The sequence below is a fragment of the Meriones unguiculatus genome, chromosome 12, assembly GCF_030254825.1.
Source record: "Meriones unguiculatus strain TT.TT164.6M chromosome 12, Bangor_MerUng_6.1, whole genome shotgun sequence".
NCBI classification, from domain to species: domain Eukaryota; kingdom Metazoa; phylum Chordata; class Mammalia; order Rodentia; family Muridae; genus Meriones; species Meriones unguiculatus.
This window is the reverse complement of record NC_083360.1, coordinates 29,589,121-29,611,490: the sequence shown is the minus strand read 5'-3', so window position 1 is coordinate 29,611,490 and position 22,370 is coordinate 29,589,121. Positions and strand designations below refer to the sequence as shown.

At 41.1% G+C, this 22,370-nt stretch overlaps 1 protein-coding gene across 2 annotated transcripts in view; it reads left to right on the top strand.

The window, feature by feature from the left end:
• Htt (huntingtin) overlaps positions 1-22,370 on the top strand; it is a 137,008-nt gene that overhangs the window by 69,822 nt on the left and 44,816 nt on the right. For both annotated transcript variants that reach the window (XM_060365463.1, XM_021643667.2), the window contains exons 30-40: positions 2,405-2,482; positions 3,158-3,381; positions 4,450-4,528; positions 4,665-4,826; positions 7,776-7,831; positions 8,687-8,835; positions 11,875-12,011; positions 13,891-14,007; positions 17,478-17,600; positions 17,866-18,101; positions 19,262-19,404. In XM_060365463.1, the coding sequence (XP_060221446.1) occupies positions 2,405-2,482; positions 3,158-3,381; positions 4,450-4,528; positions 4,665-4,826; positions 7,776-7,831; positions 8,687-8,835; positions 11,875-12,011; positions 13,891-14,007; positions 17,478-17,600; positions 17,866-18,101; positions 19,262-19,404 (1,504 nt within the window). The remainder of the gene's footprint in view (positions 1-2,404; positions 2,483-3,157; positions 3,382-4,449; positions 4,529-4,664; positions 4,827-7,775; positions 7,832-8,686; positions 8,836-11,874; positions 12,012-13,890; positions 14,008-17,477; positions 17,601-17,865; positions 18,102-19,261; positions 19,405-22,370) is intronic.

The window sequence follows — 22,370 nt, the reverse complement described above, 5'->3', positions numbered from 1 at the left end:
CTCAGGTCCTCTGCAAGACAGCATCTGCTCTTAACTGTCTTTCCAGCTCCTTTTTTTAGGTTTCTTTGTTTTTAATCACTTTATCTCCTTTTCTTTCATAGTTTCTGTTATAGTCTTCTCTAAGCTTTCTTCCCCCCACATCTGCTTAATATAAAATCCCATCTATTATATCTTTCATTGTTACCATCGTAGTCTTTATCACTAGAAGTTTGATTTATATCTCTTTAACTCTTCTGTCTTTATTTAACTTAAAAATGTTATTTATTATTTATTCATTTGTGTGTGTGTGTGTGTGTGTGTGTGTGTGTATGCACATGTGGGCAGTGTATGTACCTGTCCACATTGGAGGCCAGAAGAATGTTGAAAGTCCTCCTCTATTTTTATTACTATCCACCTATTAGCTGTCCTGGACTCACTTTGTAGACTAGCCTGGCCTCAAACTCAGAGATTGGCATGCTTTCTGCTTCCCTGAGTGCTGGGATTACAGGCAGACATCACTGTGCTGGCTTCTCCACCTATTTCTTTGCAGCAGAGTCTTTCCATAAATTAGACACTCCATTTTTTCTGCTGTGCTAGAAGCCAGCAAGTCCAGCAATCTTATCTTTTCTCTCTTTGGAGGGTTATAGGTGTGCACAGGTTACCCAGCTTGTTATGTTGGGTCCTGGGATCTGAATTCTTGCCCTCATGATTGTGCAACAAGTGCTTTTAATCATTGAGCTCCTACTTAACTGTTTTAAATTATTATTTTTTGTGAATTCTTTGAAAATTTCATGCAGTGTATTTTCATTATCTTCACTCCCAACTGCCCTGTACACCTCCTGTTAGATTCTCCCCCACACCCACCCCCTCTACTCCTTGTGTCGTTCCCTTTTTAGTTTATTAATTCATCACTCCACTTTTTGTTGTTCATATATTCTCAGTGTGAGACCATCAACTAGAATGTGGCAAATCAAGCAGGCTCTATGCTCTGAAATAAAACTGTCTATAGCTCCTCGGAGGTTGGGGCAGTTCATGTCAAGAAGACATTGCTTCACTCTCTGACCTCTGGTTCTTATAGCTGTTCTGCCCCTTGTTCTGAGATGGTCCCTGAACCTTGGGAAAGGTGTATAATATAGATGCTCCATTTGTACCTGTACTTAATTTTTAAGATACAGTTGTAATAACTGACTTAATGTACTTTGCTAACTCTAAAATCTTCATTTTAGGTTTGTGGCTAGTGGGTTATGTTTATTTTTAATATTGACTGGGTTTTCCTGCTTCCCTGCTTGCCTACTAATGTTCAACTAGATGCCTGACCTTGTGGACTTTCCTGTTGAGTGCTGGGTATTTTTGTGTTTTGTTAAGTTGCCTTTAGCTGTGTTTTGGAACTTAGTGCTGTTATATGTGACCAGCTGCTCTTCCTGGTGTTACTTTTACAACTTGTCAGATGGGTTGCTGTGGAACCTAAATTGTGGCTCATTATTCTCCTCTCCTAAGAGAAGTCAGACCTAGTTGAACATTCTAACCAGTGCCTGTTTGGTAGTGAGAACAGGGGCTGTTCTCAACCTTGTGTGAATGCCTATCTGCCCCTTTAGTTCTTCTGATGATTGTTTCTCAGGCGTTGGCCTTGGTGGCTTCCTTAAAACTGTCTTTGGAACACCCTCCCCCAGTCTCCAGGGATCTTTAGATGACTCCTCTTCTTGGTACCATATCCTGTGAGCTGTGGTGTTCTTGGGATTTTTGGACTCACTGTTCCCGAGAGCTTGGCTTCTGTCTCCTTGTTGTGCCACAGCCTGGAAATGCTCTTAAGACCCTTATCTAGGACCATCTTAGGGCCTTGTTTGTGTTTCATCTTTTGAGAACACTGATATTTATGGCCTGATTTCAGTGTGTGAGAACTGTGCTTTAAAAACTGGAGTCTTTAAAATACATTTTTGGTTATTTCAGGCAGGGGAGGATAAATGCAGAAGTGGAGTCTCTCAGTATTATATTGTAGAGTGATACCTGTGGTAGTGACCTGGTTCCCTGCAAGTCTGGAGCCCTTAGAACGCCAGGAATTGCATTCTTTCTCTATATTTGCATCACCTAGTATCATTTCTATGGCACACTGAGTATTCTGTACAGACTGCAGTGAGACTCATTGGCAGTAGCTTTCACAATGCCTGCCCTAAAAACAGGGATGGATGTAGATACTTTATTATTTACTGAAGGACTGAGTGACAGATTGAGTGTATAAATGTACAATGAAGCAGTTTTCACATAATTATACATACAAGAATTATTATGAATCATCTGTTAAGATGATTGACTGAAAACATTACTCTGATTTTCTCTGACATTTTCATAGTTTATATGGAGACTGTCTTGCTTTTGACAATAATGTGTCACCTATGAGTCACTTACTGTTGTACTCTTCCTTTTACAGTGTGTTGAAGAGGTCCTTGGATACCTGAAATCCTGCTTTAGTAGAGAACCAATGATGGCAACTGTCTGTGTTCAACAGGTGAGTTTATTTCCTGTCCTTTGGTATTTGGGCTAATTCCCCCAGGCCAAACAACAAAATCTAGTTCCTTTTTAGAAGTTGGTGCTGCTAGTGTGGTATTAGGAAGGGTTGGGTGCCGATGGCTGTCACTCTTGTTTGCTCCGCGAGTGGAACTGTAAAGGGGCAGAGGGTATCAAAAAGCAACACTGGTTTTCACTGCTTTGTCTTTGCCACCCCATCCCATTGAACCTGTGTCTAAAGTGCTAATTTCACTTAGAAGCATAGCGAATCATAGGTGAGATCTTCTGAGGTACTTAATAACTCATAGGAATTCACAACCAAACCTTCCCCATATGTTCCTGCCGAGTTTGCTACTGGGAAAGCAGAGTCTTAGAGGGTGTTTATTTTATTTTATTTTGTTTTATTATTTTACCTTTTTCCTTTTACTAGTGGTACTGAGGGTTGAACCTGGCTTGTACATTCTAGGAAAGTACTCTATCACTGTGACTCTTTAAATTTCAAACATGATCTCATTAGTCAATAAGATGCCCAGGCTCACCTGGAACTTGCAGATTACCTGTTTCAGTCCTGTTGTAACCCCTGTCCGCCAGTTGGGATTACAGACAGGCCTTTGCTGCTCATCTACATAAAATCTATATTAAGTGAGGTATTGATGTTTCGATTTTTTCATTCTAGCTATTGAAGACTCTCTTTGGGACAAACTTGGCCTCACAGTTTGATGGCTTATCTTCCAACCCCAGCAAGTCTCAATGCCGAGCACAGCGTCTTGGCTCTTCCAGCATGAGGCCAGGCTTATATCACTACTGCTTCATGGCACCATATACGCACTTCACACAGGCCTTGGCTGATGCCAGCCTGAGGAATATGGTGCAGGCCGAGCAGGAGCATGATGCCTCAGGGTAATATTTATGGTGCAAATCTGTCATTAATGATATAGAGATAAATAATGCATAGCCTGCATTGAAGGCCACTGGCTGAGCTATGGTGTAGTCTGCTCTGCAGAGCTGGCACACTGGAGAGGAAGAGCCCAAGCTGGCTGCCTTGAAGCATGAGTTCTGACTTCCAAATCTTTTCTGAGACTAGAAGTGGTACACCCCATGTCCTCACCTATTGAAAGCATTTGGTACTTGCTAGTGCTCATGAATGGCGTTCTTTATGGTAAGGTGGCATGTATCAATGGTGCTTCTTTGTTCTATGATGCAAAAGACTACATTCAAAATGGCACAGTGGTGCTAGTGTTTAGAGGTATTGAAAGGCACAGAAAAGTGTGGGGTGTGCTATTTTGGATTTCTATGTGAATTTGTGTTAATCTTTTTGATGCCAGGAATGTGGAAGTCCCTTTCTCCTAGGGCCTCATTTGCTAGGCATGTACTTTACCACTCAGCTACATTATAGCTCTAAAAGGTGTTTCTTGAATTACCATAATTATTATCAAGTATTTGAGATGCTACTCTGTGTAGTAATGGTAGCAGAATCTTTACTTTCCTTTTTATGATGACAATGTTGAAATCAAGGAAAATACTTCTATTCTTAGTTTTAACTTGGTGGTGTGCCTATGCATGTGCCGTAGCCCCTGCTTTGCTGTCTTTTCAAGCATTTTATGAGATGGGTCTCTGTGTTACCTAGGCTGATGTCCAATTTGTGACCTCCACAGTCTTTTGCCAAGAAAAACAAGTGATATTACCTATCTTCCAGATGGCGTTCACCTCTCTCTGAAGCCCTCTGAGAGGGTGTGCTGGATAGTGGATTTCCTGTAGTAGTAAACATGGCTTGTATAGCCTCTGCAGTACAGCACAGGTGCTGCACATCTGCACGATTAGTTGGGTCCTTTTGTGTTTAACATATGCTGCTCCTTTACCCAATGGCCTTTCTAAGTCTCATTTTGACATGTTCTGATTTTTTTGGACGTGAAGTTAAATTGCTGAGTACAGAGGAAATTATTGTTTCTGCTTTTGGCCATTTGGCAGGTGGTTTGATGTACTCCAGAAAGTGTCTGCCCAATTGAAGACGAACCTCACAAGTGTCACAAAGAACCGTGCAGATAAGGTGAATGGCGCTGCAGCTAAAGATGGCATGTGGACCATGTCATAGGGATAAAAATGGAGCTCAGCGATTTCTAGATGAGTTTCCAGAAGCTTCTTAGTGTAACTGAGCTTCCTTTCTTTTTTTTTTTCCCCTATAGAATGCTATTCACAATCACATTAGATTATTTGAACCTCTCGTTATAAAAGCATTGAAGCAGTACACCACAACGACATCTGTGCAGTTGCAGAAGCAGGTTTTGGATTTGCTGGCACAGCTGGTTCAGTTACGGGTCAATTACTGTCTACTGGATTCAGATCAGGTTTGTCTCTCTGCCTTGCAGTTACCATACGTGTTCCTAACTAAATACAAATTACCCTGAAAAGACACTGCCCCAAATCTGTACCATGCTCCAGTGGGGTTAGGCTTTAGAAATTTCCACAAGTTTTCCACATCTGTATACCTTCAAAACTTCTTCAAAAACAACTTCAAAATAAGCTGTTTTAAAATTATAAGATATAATTTAAGATTTATTCTGATGGAGCTTCTTTGCAGATAGTTCAGGCTCTAACATCTGCAACATCTTGGTGTTTCCATTACAATCCAGGCTTTATCTCTCACAGCTTTATGCAATGGCCCTTCAGAGTGTTCTTGTAAAGACTCCTCTGCCACATGTTTTCTGGCCTTGGCAGCTCCCTGAGACCACAGAAAAATCGATGGCCCTTCCAGTATTGTATGCCTCTAGAGTCAGCTCCACGTAGAAAACTTAAGTTTAGGCTAACAGCTTGGTATGGACCTTCACCCCTTTGACCACTAGCAACTCCTTTCTAGGAGCAAGGAACTCTTCAGGCATTCTCCTTTTACAAGTTGGAAATTTAGTAGGGTAAAGTGTTTTTCCGTTAAGGCAGCCCTCTCACTGATACAGTGTAGACCAGGAAACCTCTCATTAATGGCACAAATCTCTTTACCAATTATAGCTTCTTTTTTAGCTGGGATGGGGAGCAACATTAAGCTTCCTAGTATTCTTTTTCTCTTCACACTATACATTTTTTTCTATCTCTTTCTATACTAATTGTTTTTCTTTTCACTGTAGACCTGCATAAGAGTTATCAGTAATAACCAATCCACAGACTCAGTGTTATGCTGTCTTTGAAATTTCTCCACTGAAGAAATTAGTCTATTACTTTTTAAATTTAATCTCAGGCAAATTCTTAGGGTAAGGACAGAAGGCAACCAGATTCTTTGCTAAACTATCACAGGAATGGCCTATAGTTCATTTGATAATTAGGAATCTTGTTACTTTCTGAAACCTGAGGAGCCAGGCATTATTTTCAGGACTTCATGCTAGGCTTCTATTAGAACTGCCCATTAAGCTCTGCTTAAAGTGTGTAACTACTTTCCTATTCCAAAGTTCTAAAGTCTTTCATTTTCCTCCGAAAAACAACATGGTAAGGTTCTTTACAACAGCTCCTCACTCCTAGTAGCAATTTGAGAATTGCTCTTTATTGCTTTGATATCAAATACAAGAGCAAAAATAACATGAAAGAAAACTTATTATGCCTATAGTTCCAGAGGGATTAGGGTCCACCATGGACATCGGAGAGATGGCTTAGCAGTTAGGAGCACTTGCTGCTTTTCTGGAAGACCCAGGCTTGATTTCTGGAGAATCTGACACCTCATGGCTTCTGCAGGCACTGCATGCATGTGTTACTTGGGCATACTTGTAGGCAAGACATTAACACATAAAATCCAAAATAAGAAAGTGCATTGTGGCAGGGAGGTGCTAGACAGGAAATTGAAAGGCATTATCTCTGTCCACATTCAGGAAGCAAAGAGAATGAATTGGAAGTAGGGTGCAGCTATAAACGTTCAAAGACTGTCCCCAGTGACATACTTTCCTCAGCATGGCTCTATCTCCTAAAAGCTACATAACCTCCCAAACTACACTACCAGCAGAGGACCATAGGAGAGTTCTTATTCAGACCGCCATCGTGCACTTCCTTCATTTCCATACCCTGACAGCCAGCTCTTCAGTTGTGGGCTATGGACTGTGGAGGAAATAGGCTTGGGGCTGTACCAGGAAGATAGGCTTGAAGCTTCCAGAACGTTGAGGGATGTCTTAGGTAGAACATATAAGACCCACCTCTCTTCTCACTTTCCTACTTCCTACTCATCATTGTGGTCTCTATTTGGGCCATCCATCATAGACATTAAAAAAAAAAAAAAAAAAAGAAAGAAAGAAAAAGAAAAACAAACAAAAAACCTCACCAGTAGCTACATTAGGTAGACTTGGCTATCTTACCAGATAATTTTTGTAGTCATTGCATTCTTTCCAGAGTGTTTCCTCTAAAACAGAAAGTTTTTTTTTTCTTCCTAAAATTGCTACCTGTTAACTAACATTGTAAAGGCTTACAACCTCTAGATTTTTGTGTGCTGTGCTCATGTCTACACATATGTCCTTCACTCTGGGCCCCTGAGCCTCATTCCAGCAAAACAACCAGTGGTAGTCTGTTTTTCTTAACGTGAGCACTCTAGCCTTCTGTTTGATCCAGTGATTCTCATCAGTGAATCCCATAGAGGCATAAATGCAGAAAACTGGTACACAAACTCAGTTTAGATAGTGTTTCACCAAGCATCTGCCGAGTGTCTGTACATGCCCCAGATTTGCACAGCAGGTGTGTAAGCTCTGTAGTTCATCAGTGGGAGCTTCTGCATAGTGATGAAATCTCATGGAAAGTGGGAGTCAGATAGACCAGCCCTTCAGCCCAAGTCCTGTCTCTTGTGCCTAGAGTTGTCCTTTCTTCTTGGCTTCTCTGCATGTGTCATGGACATTATCTAGGTATTGTGTGCTGCAGTACTCATGCTGGTGGTTCACTACTCTCTGGACAGAGTCTTCCTGATGTGAATATAACTGGTGGTTCCTAGAACTTATTACTTATTTTTCCCAGTGAGGACTACTCTACGTTTTGTGAGCCAGAGTCCTACCATAAAGCCCAGGCTGTCCTCAAACTTCCATTTGCCTGCCTTAGTTTCCTTTGTGCTTGGATTTCAGGCCTACACCAGCCTGCCTACCCTGACCGTGTTTCTAAGGCTTTTTCTGGAGGTACTCTGCAGTCACCTGACTTCAGAGTGGCTTTGAGAACTTGATTATAAACAAGTTAATCTTCTGTGTAGGTGCTTGTGAATGGTTCACAGCTGAGCAGAAGAAAAGGTCCCTGGCTTTTATGTTGTAAGCCTGTGACTGATGACAACTTTTCTTTCCCTGCATTAGGTATTCATCGGTTTTGTGCTGAAGCAGTTTGAGTACATTGAAGTGGGCCAGTTCAGGTACTAATGTTTAGTTACTTCAGTTATTGTCTTTGTTATGTACACACATGTGATCCTAGGTCCTTTTAGTGACAGGTGCTTCAAATACTGCAAGTACCCAATGTAAGTCTGATCTACATGCTTTTCACTTTTACTCCTCTGAAGAAAACCTTTCTCAAGACTTGCTTAGAAACAGTTGTGCTTCTAATCGTTAGTGTGTTTTCATTTCACATTCAGTGTATGGTGATGGTGACAGGTCACTAAGTGACCTCTTACCCAGTGGAATCCTTTTTCCTAACTTCAGAAGATGCAATTTTAGGCCATGGCTTAGTAAAGGGAGTGACTGTGAACTTTAGGCACATGTGCAGGGTTTTTGGTTTTTTGTTTTGTTTTTTTTTTGTCAGCTATTTAAAGCTTTAATAATCTTGCAGTACATATAACAGATTTGTAATTTTTGAAAACTACAGTTCTTAACAAGCAGTTTATAAAGCACAGCGTCAGAGTGTTATGAGAGTCCCTGGGATTTAGATTCCCAATACACCTTGGCTCGGAAGTTTTGACCAGGGAACATTTTCTCCTTGGTGTCTTCAAGAGAGGAAAGGAAGATGAAGAGCTAGAAAGATCTTACCTGTTGGCATCCAGTTCTTCAGGTGCTTCCTTCTTGCTGCAGCTTCACTGTTCTAACCATCTGACTCTCCGCACAGCAGAGGCAGGAAGACCTCTGGTGTGGGTGGGATTAATTGAGGCTGCAGACTCTGCTTTACTTTAGTTCTTTCTCCTGAAGTTGAATCTTGACTTACTTTATGCTGTGTATACAGATTACATGTCTTTTTTTTTTTTTTAAAGAAGTGTCTAAATGGGTATTTTTGTTTCTAGGGAATCAGAGGCAATTATTCCAAATATATTTTTCTTCCTGGTATTACTGTCTTATGAACGCTATCATTCGAAACAGATCATTGGAATTCCTAAAATCATCCAGCTGTGTGATGGCATCATGGCCAGTGGAAGGAAGGCTGTAACACATGGTAATGGGATACATCTTTGCTTGTTGTCCTTGGCCTCTTCTCCACCCACTTTTAACTGTGAACAACAGCTCTACACTGCATGTGCTGTGTGTATATGTGTATGAGGGCTTGTGCATGCATGCACACAAGTTAGAGATGTTTAAGAAGAAAAAATAGCATATTGCTTACTCAGAAATTTGTGAACTACTTGGGGGAGAAACGATAAAAGATAGTGACATTAAGATACAGATAGAGTCTGATAAGTGTGTCTATGAAGAACTATGGGAAAACTAAAGTTCTCTTTACAGATTGGCTCTTGGTTGGTTGGTTGGTTGGTTGGTTGGTTGGTTGGTTGGTTGGTTGGTTGGATGGTTGGATGGTTGGTCGGTTGGTTGGTTGGTTGGTTGGTTGGTTGGTTGGCTTGGGTGTTTGTTTGTTTCTCTGTATAACAGCCCTGCCTGTCCTGGAACTCAGTTTGTAGACCAGGCTGGCCTTGAATTCACAGAGATCTGCCTTCTTCTGCCTCCAGGAGTGCCTGAATTAAAGGTGTGAGCCACCATAGCCTGGCAGCTTTACCCCAGCACTTCCTTAGGTTCCATGCCATGGCTGCCTGATTTAGTGATTTTTAACTAAGAACCATAATAAATGGTTAGCCATTCAGCTGTCCCTCTTTAGCCTATAAAAGGAGGTGTGGTGTGTAGTTTAAGAATGTTCTGAAGCAGGACATTATGGTGTATACCTCTGTTAATGATATTCATGAGGTGGAGGCAAGAGGACCATGAGTTGCAGCTAGCCTGGCTTGTTGAACAAGGCCCTGAGTTGTATAGCAGCAACAATGACCAAAAAGAATATGTTGTGATTTTTTTTTCTTTAAATTTTTAACAGCAGTCTTCCAGCTTTTCCTTGTTGGATTCCCCCTGCTCTGCTCCTTTGCCAAGAGTCTATAGCAGTAATTCTCAACTAATGCTGCTATGGTCCTTTTACAGTTCTTCATGTTGTGGTGACCCCCTACTCCACAACCATAAAATTATTTTTGTTACTACTTCATAATTGTAATTTTGGTACTTTTATGAATCATAATGTAAATATCTGATACACAGAATATCTCATATGCAATTTCTGTGAGAGAGTCATTCAAGACTTCCCCCTGCAAGGGAAATCTCAAGCACAAGTTGAGAACCACTGGTCTAGAGCTTTTGTCCTTTGGTGTGGATGCATCCTAAGAGCTTTGCTGACCCCACAAGTGAGAATGTCAGAGAAGCTCCACCTCCTATATCTACAGGAGAGCATGAACTGAACAGAGGCATTGATAGGCTGCCCTCTCAGCTTTCGTAAATTGAACTGTCAGCTTTGCTTCTGTCCATGCTTTGTCAGAGCACAGATTGTGAAGTGCTTAGCAATTGGTGGGTGATTTATTTAAAAATACAAATGTCATATACACAATCCTGAAGCAGGAGATGGCTCGGTGGTTAAGAGCACTGTCTGCTCTTCCAGAGGACCTGGGTTCAGTTTCAAGTGCCCACATGGTGGCTTACAGCTAGTTCCAAGGGAGCAGATATATTCTGACTTCTGAGGGCACTGCATACATGTGGTGCACAGACATACATGTAGGCAATCCACCCACACACATAAAAAATACAAAGTAAAAATTAGGGGCTGGAGAGATGGCTAAGCAGTTAAGAGCACTGGGTGTTCTTGAGTTCAGTTAAAAGCTTCCAGATGGTGGTTCATAACCATGTGTAACTTCAGTTCCAGGAAATCAGACACCTTTTTCTGGTTTCTGAGGGCACTGCATAATGTGGTACACAGACATCCATTCAGGTAAAAGACCATGCCTGTAAAAATAAAAATAAATAAATATGCTTTAAAAATGTAGTGTCTTTGGACTGACACTGCACGTCCAGGAAACCTTAGGTCCTTGTATTTGTTTAAAATATATGAGTGGCAGTCAGCTGTTTTACTTAATACTGGGCTGCTTGATCATCTGATGAAATTTCAGCAAGCAAATTAAAGCAAATATATTGTGTGGCACTGAAGGTCAGGATCTACATATGTTCTTTCTACAGAGCACCAAAGTGTGTATATGTACACATGTGAGGATCAGAGTTTGTGGTCCAGAGTGTCATTGAGGTTCAGAATGTATATTTGCACATACATGCATGTGTACTCATATCACTAAGTATTTCTGCATGTGCCAGTGAGGTTAGGGTGTGTGTTTGTGTTACCAAAAGTCAAAATATACGTATGCATGCCAACAAGGATTATGTACTGTGTGTCAATTAAAGCCATTTCTTTTATAGTTCTTTTCTATTCCGTACTGTTAAACCAATTAATTTGGTTTGACTTCTATTTGGGACCAAGATAAATAAGACCTAAAGAAAAATCTTGATCTAATGAGTCAGTTTTTAACTTAAAACAGTATAATAATATGGTACTGTGACTTAAATGTATTCTGTAGCCACAGAATGTATTACCTTTTTAGTAAATCAAGTAGATTATGCATAGATGAGGGAGGTTGCTATTTTGGTTATTTTAAATGTTTTCTTATTTTCAAATTGACTTTGATTTCAGCCACTTATTGTCAGAAGTGATGCTGCATTTGAAATAGAAGCTCATTTTTCTTGCTGTTAAGCTTTCACAAGCTGTCAGGCATTGTTGAGAGGAAGAACTGTGGCCTCCTACAGTAGTGTAATGGTGATTTCAGATACACTTTAACAATCCTAATCAGCCCTTTCTGTAAGCCAAGTTCCAGCTAAGGTTTTCTTTATTTATTTTTCTTTTCTTTTGTTGTTTTCTTTGTTTGGTTTGGTTTGTTTTCTTTGTTTTTTCAAGACAGGGTTTCTCTGTGTAGCCTTAGCTGTCTTGGACTCACTTTGTAGACCAGGCTGGCCTCAAAATCACAGAAAGCTGCCTGCCTCTGCCTCCCTGAGTGCTGGGATTAAAGGTTGCGCCACTGCACTGGCTTCTTTTACTTCTTAAAATACTTTGGAGTCATAACAGCTGTCTCTCGCAGGCTGTTATTGTATGTGGCCTTATTTACTCACTCTTTTGTGCCCACAGCCATACCTGCTCTGCAGCCCATTGTCCATGACCTCTTTGTGTTAAGAGGAACAAATAAAGCTGACGCAGGGAAAGAGCTTGAAACCCAGAAGGAGGTGGTGGTGTCCATGTTGTTAAGGCTCATCCAGTACCATCAGGTAAGAGGAAGGTATAGTGGTAATCACATGATCAGCATGTACAGACATTCCATAGCCATGAGATCTTGTGTGTGTCGAACTGTCTCACGAGCACTGGGTTCTCTGGGACCTACAGAGATGGCAGTGAGAAGAGAAAATACACTATGGTAAGAGCTGGCACAGCCCCAGAAGGCAGGCAGATGTGTGACTGACTGCTGTGATGTCAGTCAAGATACTAAGTGTGATAGAGGCTATGTTTTCTCAAACATGGTTCAAGGATCAAGTAATTGACCGTGTTGACCTAAACCATTGACATTTAAAAAAATACTAGAAACTTCAAATCTGAAATAAGTAATTAGTGTATTTGCCTCTGTCTCAACATACTTATGTTCTTTTTATTTGTGTTTTCTAGTTTTGTTTTCCTAAAGTTGGAGCATGGATTTTAAATGCTTTGAGTCAGCACATCTGTGGAAATATAATTTTTAAGTTTTTGTCCTTTTTAAACTTGTACGTTTGCCTATTCCTTCCTTATTTTGTTGGTTTCTTTCAGCTGCCCACCTCTGAATGTTCATAAAACTACAACCCTTTCTCAGAGCAACAGTACTTTCTTTGTTACATTTATGTTTTGATCAATCTTTGTAATATTTAATTAAATATTTAATGCCTAGTTAAGTCACATGACTGCAATAAAAAATAACAGAGGCATAAAGTAGTCTTGAGAGTAAACAGATGACTTTGCCAAGCATAGTGGGGCTGGCTGGTAGTGTTTTGGGGAAGAGTATTCCACTTGTGTATATGCAACAGGTTCTTACGCCCCAAGGACATCCTTAAATATCCATGAAATAAAGAGGAGACGAGGTTCTTGTGTAGCATAAACATTGTGCGTGGACCTTGAAGAAGGGCAGCCTTGGAGATGGAGTAGTTGGGTTAGGCTTTATATTATCCCTGAGGTGGTATGCTTTTTTTTTTTTTTTTTTTTTTTTTATGAAGGGGTGGGTGAATTAAGCTAGGGTTTCTCCATGTAGCCCTAGATGTCTGAAACTCACTCTGTAAACCAAGCTGGCCTCAAACTCAGAGATCCACCTGCCTCTGCCTCCTGACTACTGGGATTAAAGGCGTGCACCACCATTGCCCAGCAGTGTGCATCTTTTAGAGCAGTCACATTTCAAAACTCAGGGGTTAGAAGACTCTTTCTGTAAGCACCAGCTAGTCAGCATGGCAAGCTTTGTGGGTTTCCTGGTCTATTGTAGCACAAAAGTGGATATAGGCAGCATATATACAGATGGCATGGCTGTGGTCCAGTAAGACTTTATCTACAAAATGGGCAATGAGCCAGATGTCTCTATTACAAACATTTACCAGGTCACAGATACATCTTATTTAGAATGACCAAAATGACCACCAGTAAACTCACCCTTAGCTTTGTATGACAGTTGTGAGGGCCACTCGAAAATAGATTACCTTTGCAAAAAGCCCTGAGGTGAATTTAACGTACATAGGACTATAAAGGTATCCCATGGGGTGTTTAGTCTAGGGTGTCTTTGAGTTCTGCAGATTACTGTAAGTTTGATTTTTCACTCTATTTCTTCTTTGTTCATGAAATGTTATAATGCCGTAGAAATAATACTGATCGTGAGTCTTCCTGAGCCCACATGACTCACTCATGCCCTTGGATCTTACTGCATCTCTTCTTCTGTTTTTTTGTTTGTTTGTTTGCTTGCTTGCTTCACATTCACAAATCATGGGGGTGAAGATTGTGTGGCTTCCTCAGTCTTCACTGGGGATTATAGCTCTTTGAACCTTAGAGTTACCCACCTGAGCTTGGACCATTGTGAGACATGGGAAGGTAGAGGGGCCCTGGGTTGGGAAGCATTCTGATCTCACCCCAACATTCTTGCAGGTTCTGGAGATGTTCATCCTTGTCCTGCAGCAGTGCCACAAGGAGAATGAGGACAAGTGGAAACGGCTATCTCGGCAGGTCGCAGACATCATCCTGCCCATGTTAGCCAAGCAGCAGGTTTGTTACCATGGCCCTGGTTTGCCATCATGTAGTGTGATTTATTTCAGAATGGACCGCGATGCCTAGGAAGGTTGGTTGTGAACATTATATTCTGACAGGTTTTTGCTTCGAAATTGTTCTCAGTGCTGGTCATGGAGAAAGTGGCTTCTTTTATTACCATTACCCTTTGAGTTTGAAATTACCTTCTCACTTTACAAGTGAGGGAATCAAGGGTCAGAGAGATTATTGAGGTTTTCCATTCTCGCAGAACATGAGATGTGATGGGTCTGTAGTTGATTGGTCCAATTCTGACTTGAATACTGAGTCCTTTCTTATTTTTTTTTTTTTATTCAGACTCCTGTATTCTAGTCAGTAGGGTATTTTATTTGATCTTTAGCTTTCTTTACTTTTGTTCATGTTTGTTTTTCTTATAACTTACAAAGTAAACCTAGAAGCTATTCATCACTTAGTCAGAATTTCTGTAATCAGATAGCATTACTAGTTAATTAAGAAAATGCAGTGGTCTGGCTGTGCCATATCTTGTGGAAACAAACAGTCCTTGCTCCTGGAATCATGTGGGCCTCAGAATACAGAAATGTGCAGCAACTCACTCTGCAGCAACATTACACCACAAGACAGAGCCTGGCTATAGACAGTCCTTCCAGAAAGCCTGAGCATTTGCTACATGGAGCTCTGACTGTGCTTTGATTGAAACCCCCTAGAAGATGGCAAGGCACGGCTTTTGAAATAGTTTCTGTAGAAAGCACAAAGTGGCCATGTTCCTCCATGTAGGCATACTCTTGTCAGTAGTAGTGTCTTCATATGCTGCGCAGTATTGTAGGGACTGATAATAAATACTTCATTAAACAAAATATACTGAAAAGCACTGCTCTCCCACCTTACAGTGAAGCTTTCCTTGAGACAGACAGTGAATAATAAGGCAGGTAACGAAGGATTTTAATTTTTTGATGTAATTTTTATTTATTACAATTTATTCACTTTGTATCCCAACTGTAGACCCCTCTCTCGTCTCCTCCCAGTCTCACCCTCCCTCCTTTCCTTCCCTTACTTCCTCCCATGCCCCTTCCCCAGGCCACTGATAGGGAGGAACTCCTCCCCTTCCATCTGACCCTTCTTTATCAGCTCTCATCAGGTCTGGCTGCATCGTCTTCCTCTGTGGCCTGTTAAGGCTGCTCCCCCCTACTTCAGGGGGAGGTGATCAAAGAGCCAGCCACTAAGTTCATGTCAGAGACAGCTCGTTCCCCTTACTAGGGAGCCCATTTGGACACTGAGCTGCCATGTGCTACATTTGTTCAAGGGTTCTAGGTTATCTCCAGGCATGGTCCTTAGTATCAGTCTCAGAACAGACCCCTGGGCCCAGATTTTTTTGGTTCTATTGTTCTCTTCATGGAATGCCAGACACTTCCAGGTCTTCCTATCTCCCCCTTCTTTCATAAGATTCCCTGCACTCTACCCAAAACTACCCAAAGTTTGGCTATGAGTCTCAGCATCTGCTTTAATACCCTGCAGGGTAGAGTCTTTCAGAGGCCCTCTGTGGTAGGATCCTGTCTTGTTTCTTGTTTTCACCTTCTTCTGGTGGTCTATCCTGTTTGCCTTTCTGAATGAGGATTGATCATCTTACAGAGGGTCCTCCTTCTTGTTTAGCTTCTTTAGGTATACAGATTTTAGTATGATTATCCTACATTATATGTCTAAGATCCACTTACTTATAAGTGAGTGTACACCATGTGTGTCTTTCTGCTTCTGGGATACCTCACTCAGGATGATCTTTTCTAGTTCCCACCATTTGCCTGCAAATTTCATGATTTCCTTGTTTTTAATTGCTGAGTAGTAGTCCATTGTGTAAATGTACCACAATTTCTGTATCCATTTCGCAACTGAGGGACATCTGGGTTGTTTCCAGATTTTGGCTATTATGAGCTACTAAGAGCATGGTTGAGTAAATGTTGTGTACTTGAGTATCTTTTGGATATATGCCTAGGAGTGGTATGGTTGGGTCTTGAGATAGCACTATTATTCCTAATTGTCTGAGAAAGCACCAGATTGGTTTCCAAAGTGGTTGTTGAAGTTTACATTCCCACCAGCAGTGGAAGAGGGTTTCCCTTTCTCCACCTCCTTTCCAGCATGGGTTGTCACTTGAATTTTTGGTCTTAGCCATTCTGATGGGTGTAAGGTGAAATCTCAGGGTCGTTTTGATTTGCATTTTCCTGATGACTAAGGATGGTGAGCATTTCTTTAAGTGTTTCTCTGCCATTCAGTATTCCTGTATTGAGAATTCTCTGTTTAGCTCTGTACCCCATTTTTTAAATGGTTTACTTGATTTATTGCTGTTTAACTTCTTGAGTTCTTTATATATTCTGGATATTAGCCCTCTGTCAGATATAGGGTCGGTGAAGATCCTTTCCTAATCCATAGGCTGTTGTTTTGTTCAGATAACAGTGTCTTTTGCTTTACAGAAACTTTTCAGTTTCATGAAGTCCCATTTATTGATTCTTGATCTCAGAGCCTGTGTTGTTGGTGTTCTGTTCAGGAAGTTGTCTCCTGTGCCAGTGAGTTCTAGGCTCTTCCCCACTTTTTCTTGTAACAGGTTTAGTGTGTCTGCTTTTATGTTGATGTCTTTGATCCACTTGGACTTTAGTTTTGTGCAGGGTGATAAGTATGGATCTATTTGCATTTTTCTACATGTAGATACCCAGTTAGACCAGCACCATTTGTTGAGGATGCTATCTTTTTTCCATTGTATGGTTTTGGCATCATTATCAAAAATCAGGTGTCCATAAGTGTGTGGGTTTATTTCTGGGTCTTCTATTCAATTCCATTGATTGCTTCCCACACCATAGGGTTTCCTCTCACCTGGGAAACACAATTGCTGGTGTTTTAGGACCCAGAGTTTAGTCTTTTGGTCACTGTGTAGTCATTGCTGTCCTGCTCATCAGACACAGTGTCCTCTCGGTGCCGCCATCTTGGATTCCCCAAGGAATACATTATTGAAGTATAAAATATCAGAGGATAGTAGTTCTCTTATGGCAGAGGAGAGGGGGTAGTGTCAGGTTGGGGGATGCATTGTTTTATCAATGACAAAAGGAGAAAGTCCTGCATAGGAGGTAACCTTTGAGTAAACAGGAAGGAAGGAACAGGGTGATTGTAGCAGCTACCTCAAGAGAGTGCTTCAGGCTGAGCAGAGAGCAATTCATTGTAGCACACCAATTGGATACAAGAAGCCAGTCATAGGAAAAGGAAGGATGGGTGGGCAGGGATGGAGACAGAGTATCCTGAAGCTTTGCTAAGTGCATCTGATACACTGTCCTGAAAATAGGGTCACTACTGAAAGTAAAATGCTTTAACTTTTAAGTGAGAGGGTATGGTAGGGATAGTGGTAATAGCATGCCCTAGAGGTACAGTAGTGCGTGTGAAGCTGGCATTTCCATCGGGTTGCACAGACATATCCGTGATGTTTAATTCCACAGATGCATATTGACTCTCACGAAGCCCTTGGAGTGTTAAATACCTTGTTTGAGATTTTGGCTCCTTCCTCTCTTCGTCCTGTGGACATGCTTCTGCGGAGTATGTTCATCACTCCAAGCACAATGGTGAGTCTCACCAGACACTCCTGATGCACTAGAAGGTGGGTTCCAGCCCAGATCTGCCACAGCTGGTGAGGTGGAACTTAAGAATTTGCATTTTTCAGTTCCAGCTGAGCCTGGTCCTGCTTCTCTGGGACCACGCTTGGAAGCAGTTGTTGTAGGGACTTTCTGGTAAAGTCGTAAATTGGGGTGATTTTCTTCCATGGAATTGGCAACCAGGGAAAATTTAATGATCTTTCCTTAGCATTAGCATGTGTGTTTTGTTTTTTAGGCATCTGTAAGCACTGTGCAGCTGTGGATATCTGGAATCCTAGCCATTCTGAGGGTTCTCATTTCCCAGTCCACCGAAGACATTGTTCTTTCTCGTGTTCAGGAGCTCTCCTTCTCTCCATATTTAATCTCCTGTCCAGTAATTAATAGGTTAAGGGATGGAGACAGTAATTCAACACTGGGAGAACGCAGTGAAGGGAAACAAATAAAGAATTTGCCAGAAGACACATTCTCAAGGTATGTTTTCTTTCGGAACCTGTAATCTGACTGTGTCTCTTGGCTAGTCCCATGGTGTCTCAGCAGCAGCAGCCAGCAATAATTGCTGGTCTTTCTGTGGGTCTGAACTCACTTGCCTAGCCTTTTTTTTTTTTTTTGTAAGATTTATTTATTTACACAGAGAAACCTTATCTTGAACCAAACCAACCAAACAAAAAGGTGTATTTCTTTTTAGTAAATGTGTACGAGTGTTTTGCCTATGTGTGTCTCATGCTCATGGAGGCCAGACATCATTGAAGCCCCTGGAACAGGAGTTTCAGACAGTTGGAAGCTGCCATGTGGATTCTGGGGATTGAACCTAGGTTGTCTGCCAGGGCAGCAAATTCTCCTGAGCCCTGATTTTTATTATTCCCTTCCCTTACGATGGCTTTTTTTTTTAACGTCTTTTTTATGGTTCTGCCTCATTTTAGCTCTGTCCTTATGACTGACTTGACAAGAGTAGCTCAACCCTGTACTTATTTTCACCATGTGCTACTTTTAAGAACCTTTCATTTCCTGAGTGAATTGCATCTACCACATGCCTGCAGGATCAACTCATGTGCTCCTGCCCACATACTTTTTGAGTGCCTCAAGGCAGTGATATCTCTTAGGCACTTGTCAGTGCTTTGTATGGAGCATTCACTACATTAGAGCGGTGCTGCAGATGTGCTCCTTAGGGCCTCTCGTCTTTTCAGGGGGAGACACCTATGCTAGCTTGTAAACCTACACACTGCCTTTTTGTTTGCAGGTTCAACTGGCAGCCCATTACTCTCCCTCTGTTAAGTTGAAGGAGTGGATAAAACTGATGTTACACTACATTCCTATGGCAAATTCCCAGCTTGTATTTATATAACACTCTCATAGCTGATAAAGCTTTAAAAAAAAAATACCGCTTGTCATTTTGTCTTGATGGGCCTTTGAAAATGGTATGATACTATTTCATATTTAAGGAAGGTGATATAGAGAGAAGCAGACAGAGACTTAGTCCACAATGATGGTCTGACACATTTCACTTTAGCTTTGTTTAGTGTACTGCCCTTATTTCTCCTACTTTACACAAACGGTCTTTATTTCACACTTGTGCTTGGCGCAAGCTCGTTGATAATGACTAATATGCTGTTCTTTGTTCCCTTTCTTGGAAGATTTCTTTTACAGCTGGTTGGTATTCTTTTAGAAGACATTGTTACAAAACAGCTCAAAGTGGAAATGAGTGAACAGCAGCATACATTCTACTGTCAAGAGCTAGGCACACTGCTCATGTGTCTGATCCACATTTTCAAATCTGGTAAGTAAATCCAATTAGATTGATAATATTTCATGTTCCCTGCCTCCAGCAGTGCTCTCTTCCCATAGAAGCTCACATTCCCTACACCATGTGAGAGCATGTTGATGATAGGTGTAAACCTGATACCATACATTGATAGGCAGACACCTGAAAGAATGAGTAGCAGAGCACTTGGAAGATAGCTCTGTACTAGTTTTCATAACAGCATTCATTAAATAGCTAAGAAGAAGCAACTCCAGCATTTATTAGTGGGCTGGTTGATAAACCAAATCTGGCATATATATATATATATATATATATATATGATAGAGTCAAATGTTTATATACATAGAATATTTTTAGCTTGAAAAAGCAAAATAATTCTGACATAAGAAACAACATGGGGTACTGGAGAGATAGCTTAGCAGTTGAGAGTATTTGTTATTCTTGTGGACTACCCACCTTTGCTTCCCAATATATCATAGAGGCTTACAGTCATCTGTAATTCCAGGATGTGATTCCTCCTTCTAGACTCTAAGAGCACCAGGCATGCATGAGATGCATATACATACATGCAGGCAAAACGCTCATATACATAAAATTAAAAGGCCAACATAGGTGACCCTTGAAGAGGTCGTCCTAAGCAAAATGAACTAGACACAAAAGGATGTACACTGTGTTTCATTTATATGAGATGCTCATAGTACTCCAAATCTAGAGACAGAAACCAGGATGGTAGATGCCAGTAGTTTCAGGAGAGGGACTTAGTGACTATGAAGTTTTAGTTCTACAAGGTGAAAAGAATTATAAATAGTGTTGATATTGTATAACATAAATGCATTTAATGCCAGAGCTATATATTTAAAAATTATCAAGGTGGTAAATTTTATGTTAAATGTATTTTACAACAATAAAAAATATTTGGAGGCCAACAAGATGTCTTAGTAGATACAGGTGTTTGTAACCAACCCCGGCAACCTAAGTGTGATCTCTAAGACCCACATGGCAGAAGGAGAGAATAAACTGCTTCAAGTTATTCTCTGACCTCCAAGTTTATGCTGGCGTACGTGTGCTACCTCCTCACCAATAAACACATAAATGTAAATGTCAGAGCAAACTTAAAGAGATATGCTGAGAATGTAGCTCCATTGGAAGTGATTGCCAAACACGTACAAAATGTACAAAACCCTGGTTTTGATCTCTACCTTACCTAAGCATGATGGCCTGTACCTGTAATCTCAGTACTTGCCTGTAATCCCAACAAGTAGGAGGTAGAGGCAGGAATGTCAGAAGTTCAAGGTCATCCTCAACTACATGGAGAGTTTGAGGCTGGAGTGACCTGCATGAACACTTGTCTTAAAAATAATACACCTGTTTGTTTAATCATTGTAGTTTCATCCTGTAGTCTCCATGGCGTAGTCCCATGTCCCAGCTATATTTTCTATCTTGGCTTTGTTCTCTGGTGGACTCATTTCACATGGAAGAAGAATGTTCTCTGGCCATAGTGGTCTGAACCTCTAAAGTATGCTGATTAGCTTTCCATAACTTGAGTAGACAGCTATGAGCTCCTGGCTGCCTTGACCAGTTTGAGCAGTCTTCCTTGTGGGTTGTGTGGGTTGCTTTGTGAAAGGTGAGGAACTAATAGTTTGCTGCCAGTGAAAACAACTTATCAGTTAGAACTCTGGAGATGACTTCTAGAACCCAAGCCAGAAGTGCCAGGAAGTGTAAGATGTGGCAGGTGTGTCTCCAGTCAGAAGGTGTTCTCTATGATTGGATTTCCTTGTGCATTTTCTGTACATACCTTAGATAAAAGGCATGTACTGTCGTTAGCCTTCATTCAACAGGACTTATATTCTGACCCGTCACTATACCGGGCTCTGGTGAGGAGGGTGATACACTATTACACAACCACTGTCCCAGGAAGATATGAGTAGTTCAACAGTAAACAATTTCTGAGGGTGACTGTTAAGCTAGCTGGAAGTGGGCAGCAGAACCAGCCTTTGGGATGTGAAAAATAGACAAAAGAAATGGAGTTGAAAACAGGGTTGGGAGGAAAACAGGCTGCCCAGGTGAACCAGAGAGAAAGACATTATGTGGACTGCCTCCCTTTACAATGTAATGTACCAAAATTGAAATTTGATAATGGATGCTAGTTTCAAATCATCTTACTTGCTGATACTGATTTTTTAAAGGTGCTGTTTGTCATCTAAAGATTTATTTTCTTATTTGTTGTATGTGTACGAGAGAGAGGGAGGGGAGAAAGGTCATGTGCATGCCAGGTTGGGCAACTCCTCAGGAATCTGTTCTCTCTTTCCACCTTGTTTTGAGACAGGCTCTTTTGTTTCTGCTGTTACACAGCAGAAGATAGGTCTGAAGATAGGGTTGAAATAAATCAGTTATACTTTTATAAAGATATATTTAGATCTTTTGACAATTGTTCTGATTGCTCTTATAGCCCCTTGTGTTTCTGTCTCTTGAGTCTCAGCCAGTCTAAGAGTTGTAGGGTGCCATTCTGTCTGCTGGCTATTGCTCAGTTTTGTATTCTTTCAACTGCAGCCTGAATCCTTTGCCCCTGTGTTGGCTGGCTTTTTCTGGCCACCTGTGTTCAGGCTTCCACAGCAGCTGTTTTGTGACTCCCAAAGAATGTGGCAATCAGCAGAGGGGCAAAAGTGGGCTGCCGTATTAAATAAGTTTAGTGTCTGTCTCTACTTAGAAAAGTTAAAAGTTTGGGGCTAGGGAAAAGCCTTATTCAGAGACGTTCTTGCAGTGCAACGTATGAGGACTTTAGTTTGGATTCCTAGCACTATGTAAAAAGCTAGATACAGCATCTGTACTTGTAGCAGACAGCTGGAGATATCAAGGTCCGTAGGGCTTACTGGCAGCTAGTATATCTAATCAGTGAGCTCCAGGTTCAGTGAGAGACTTGTCTCAAAAAATAAAGTGGAGAAGTAATATTGACTCCATATCAACCTGTGACTTCAACACAT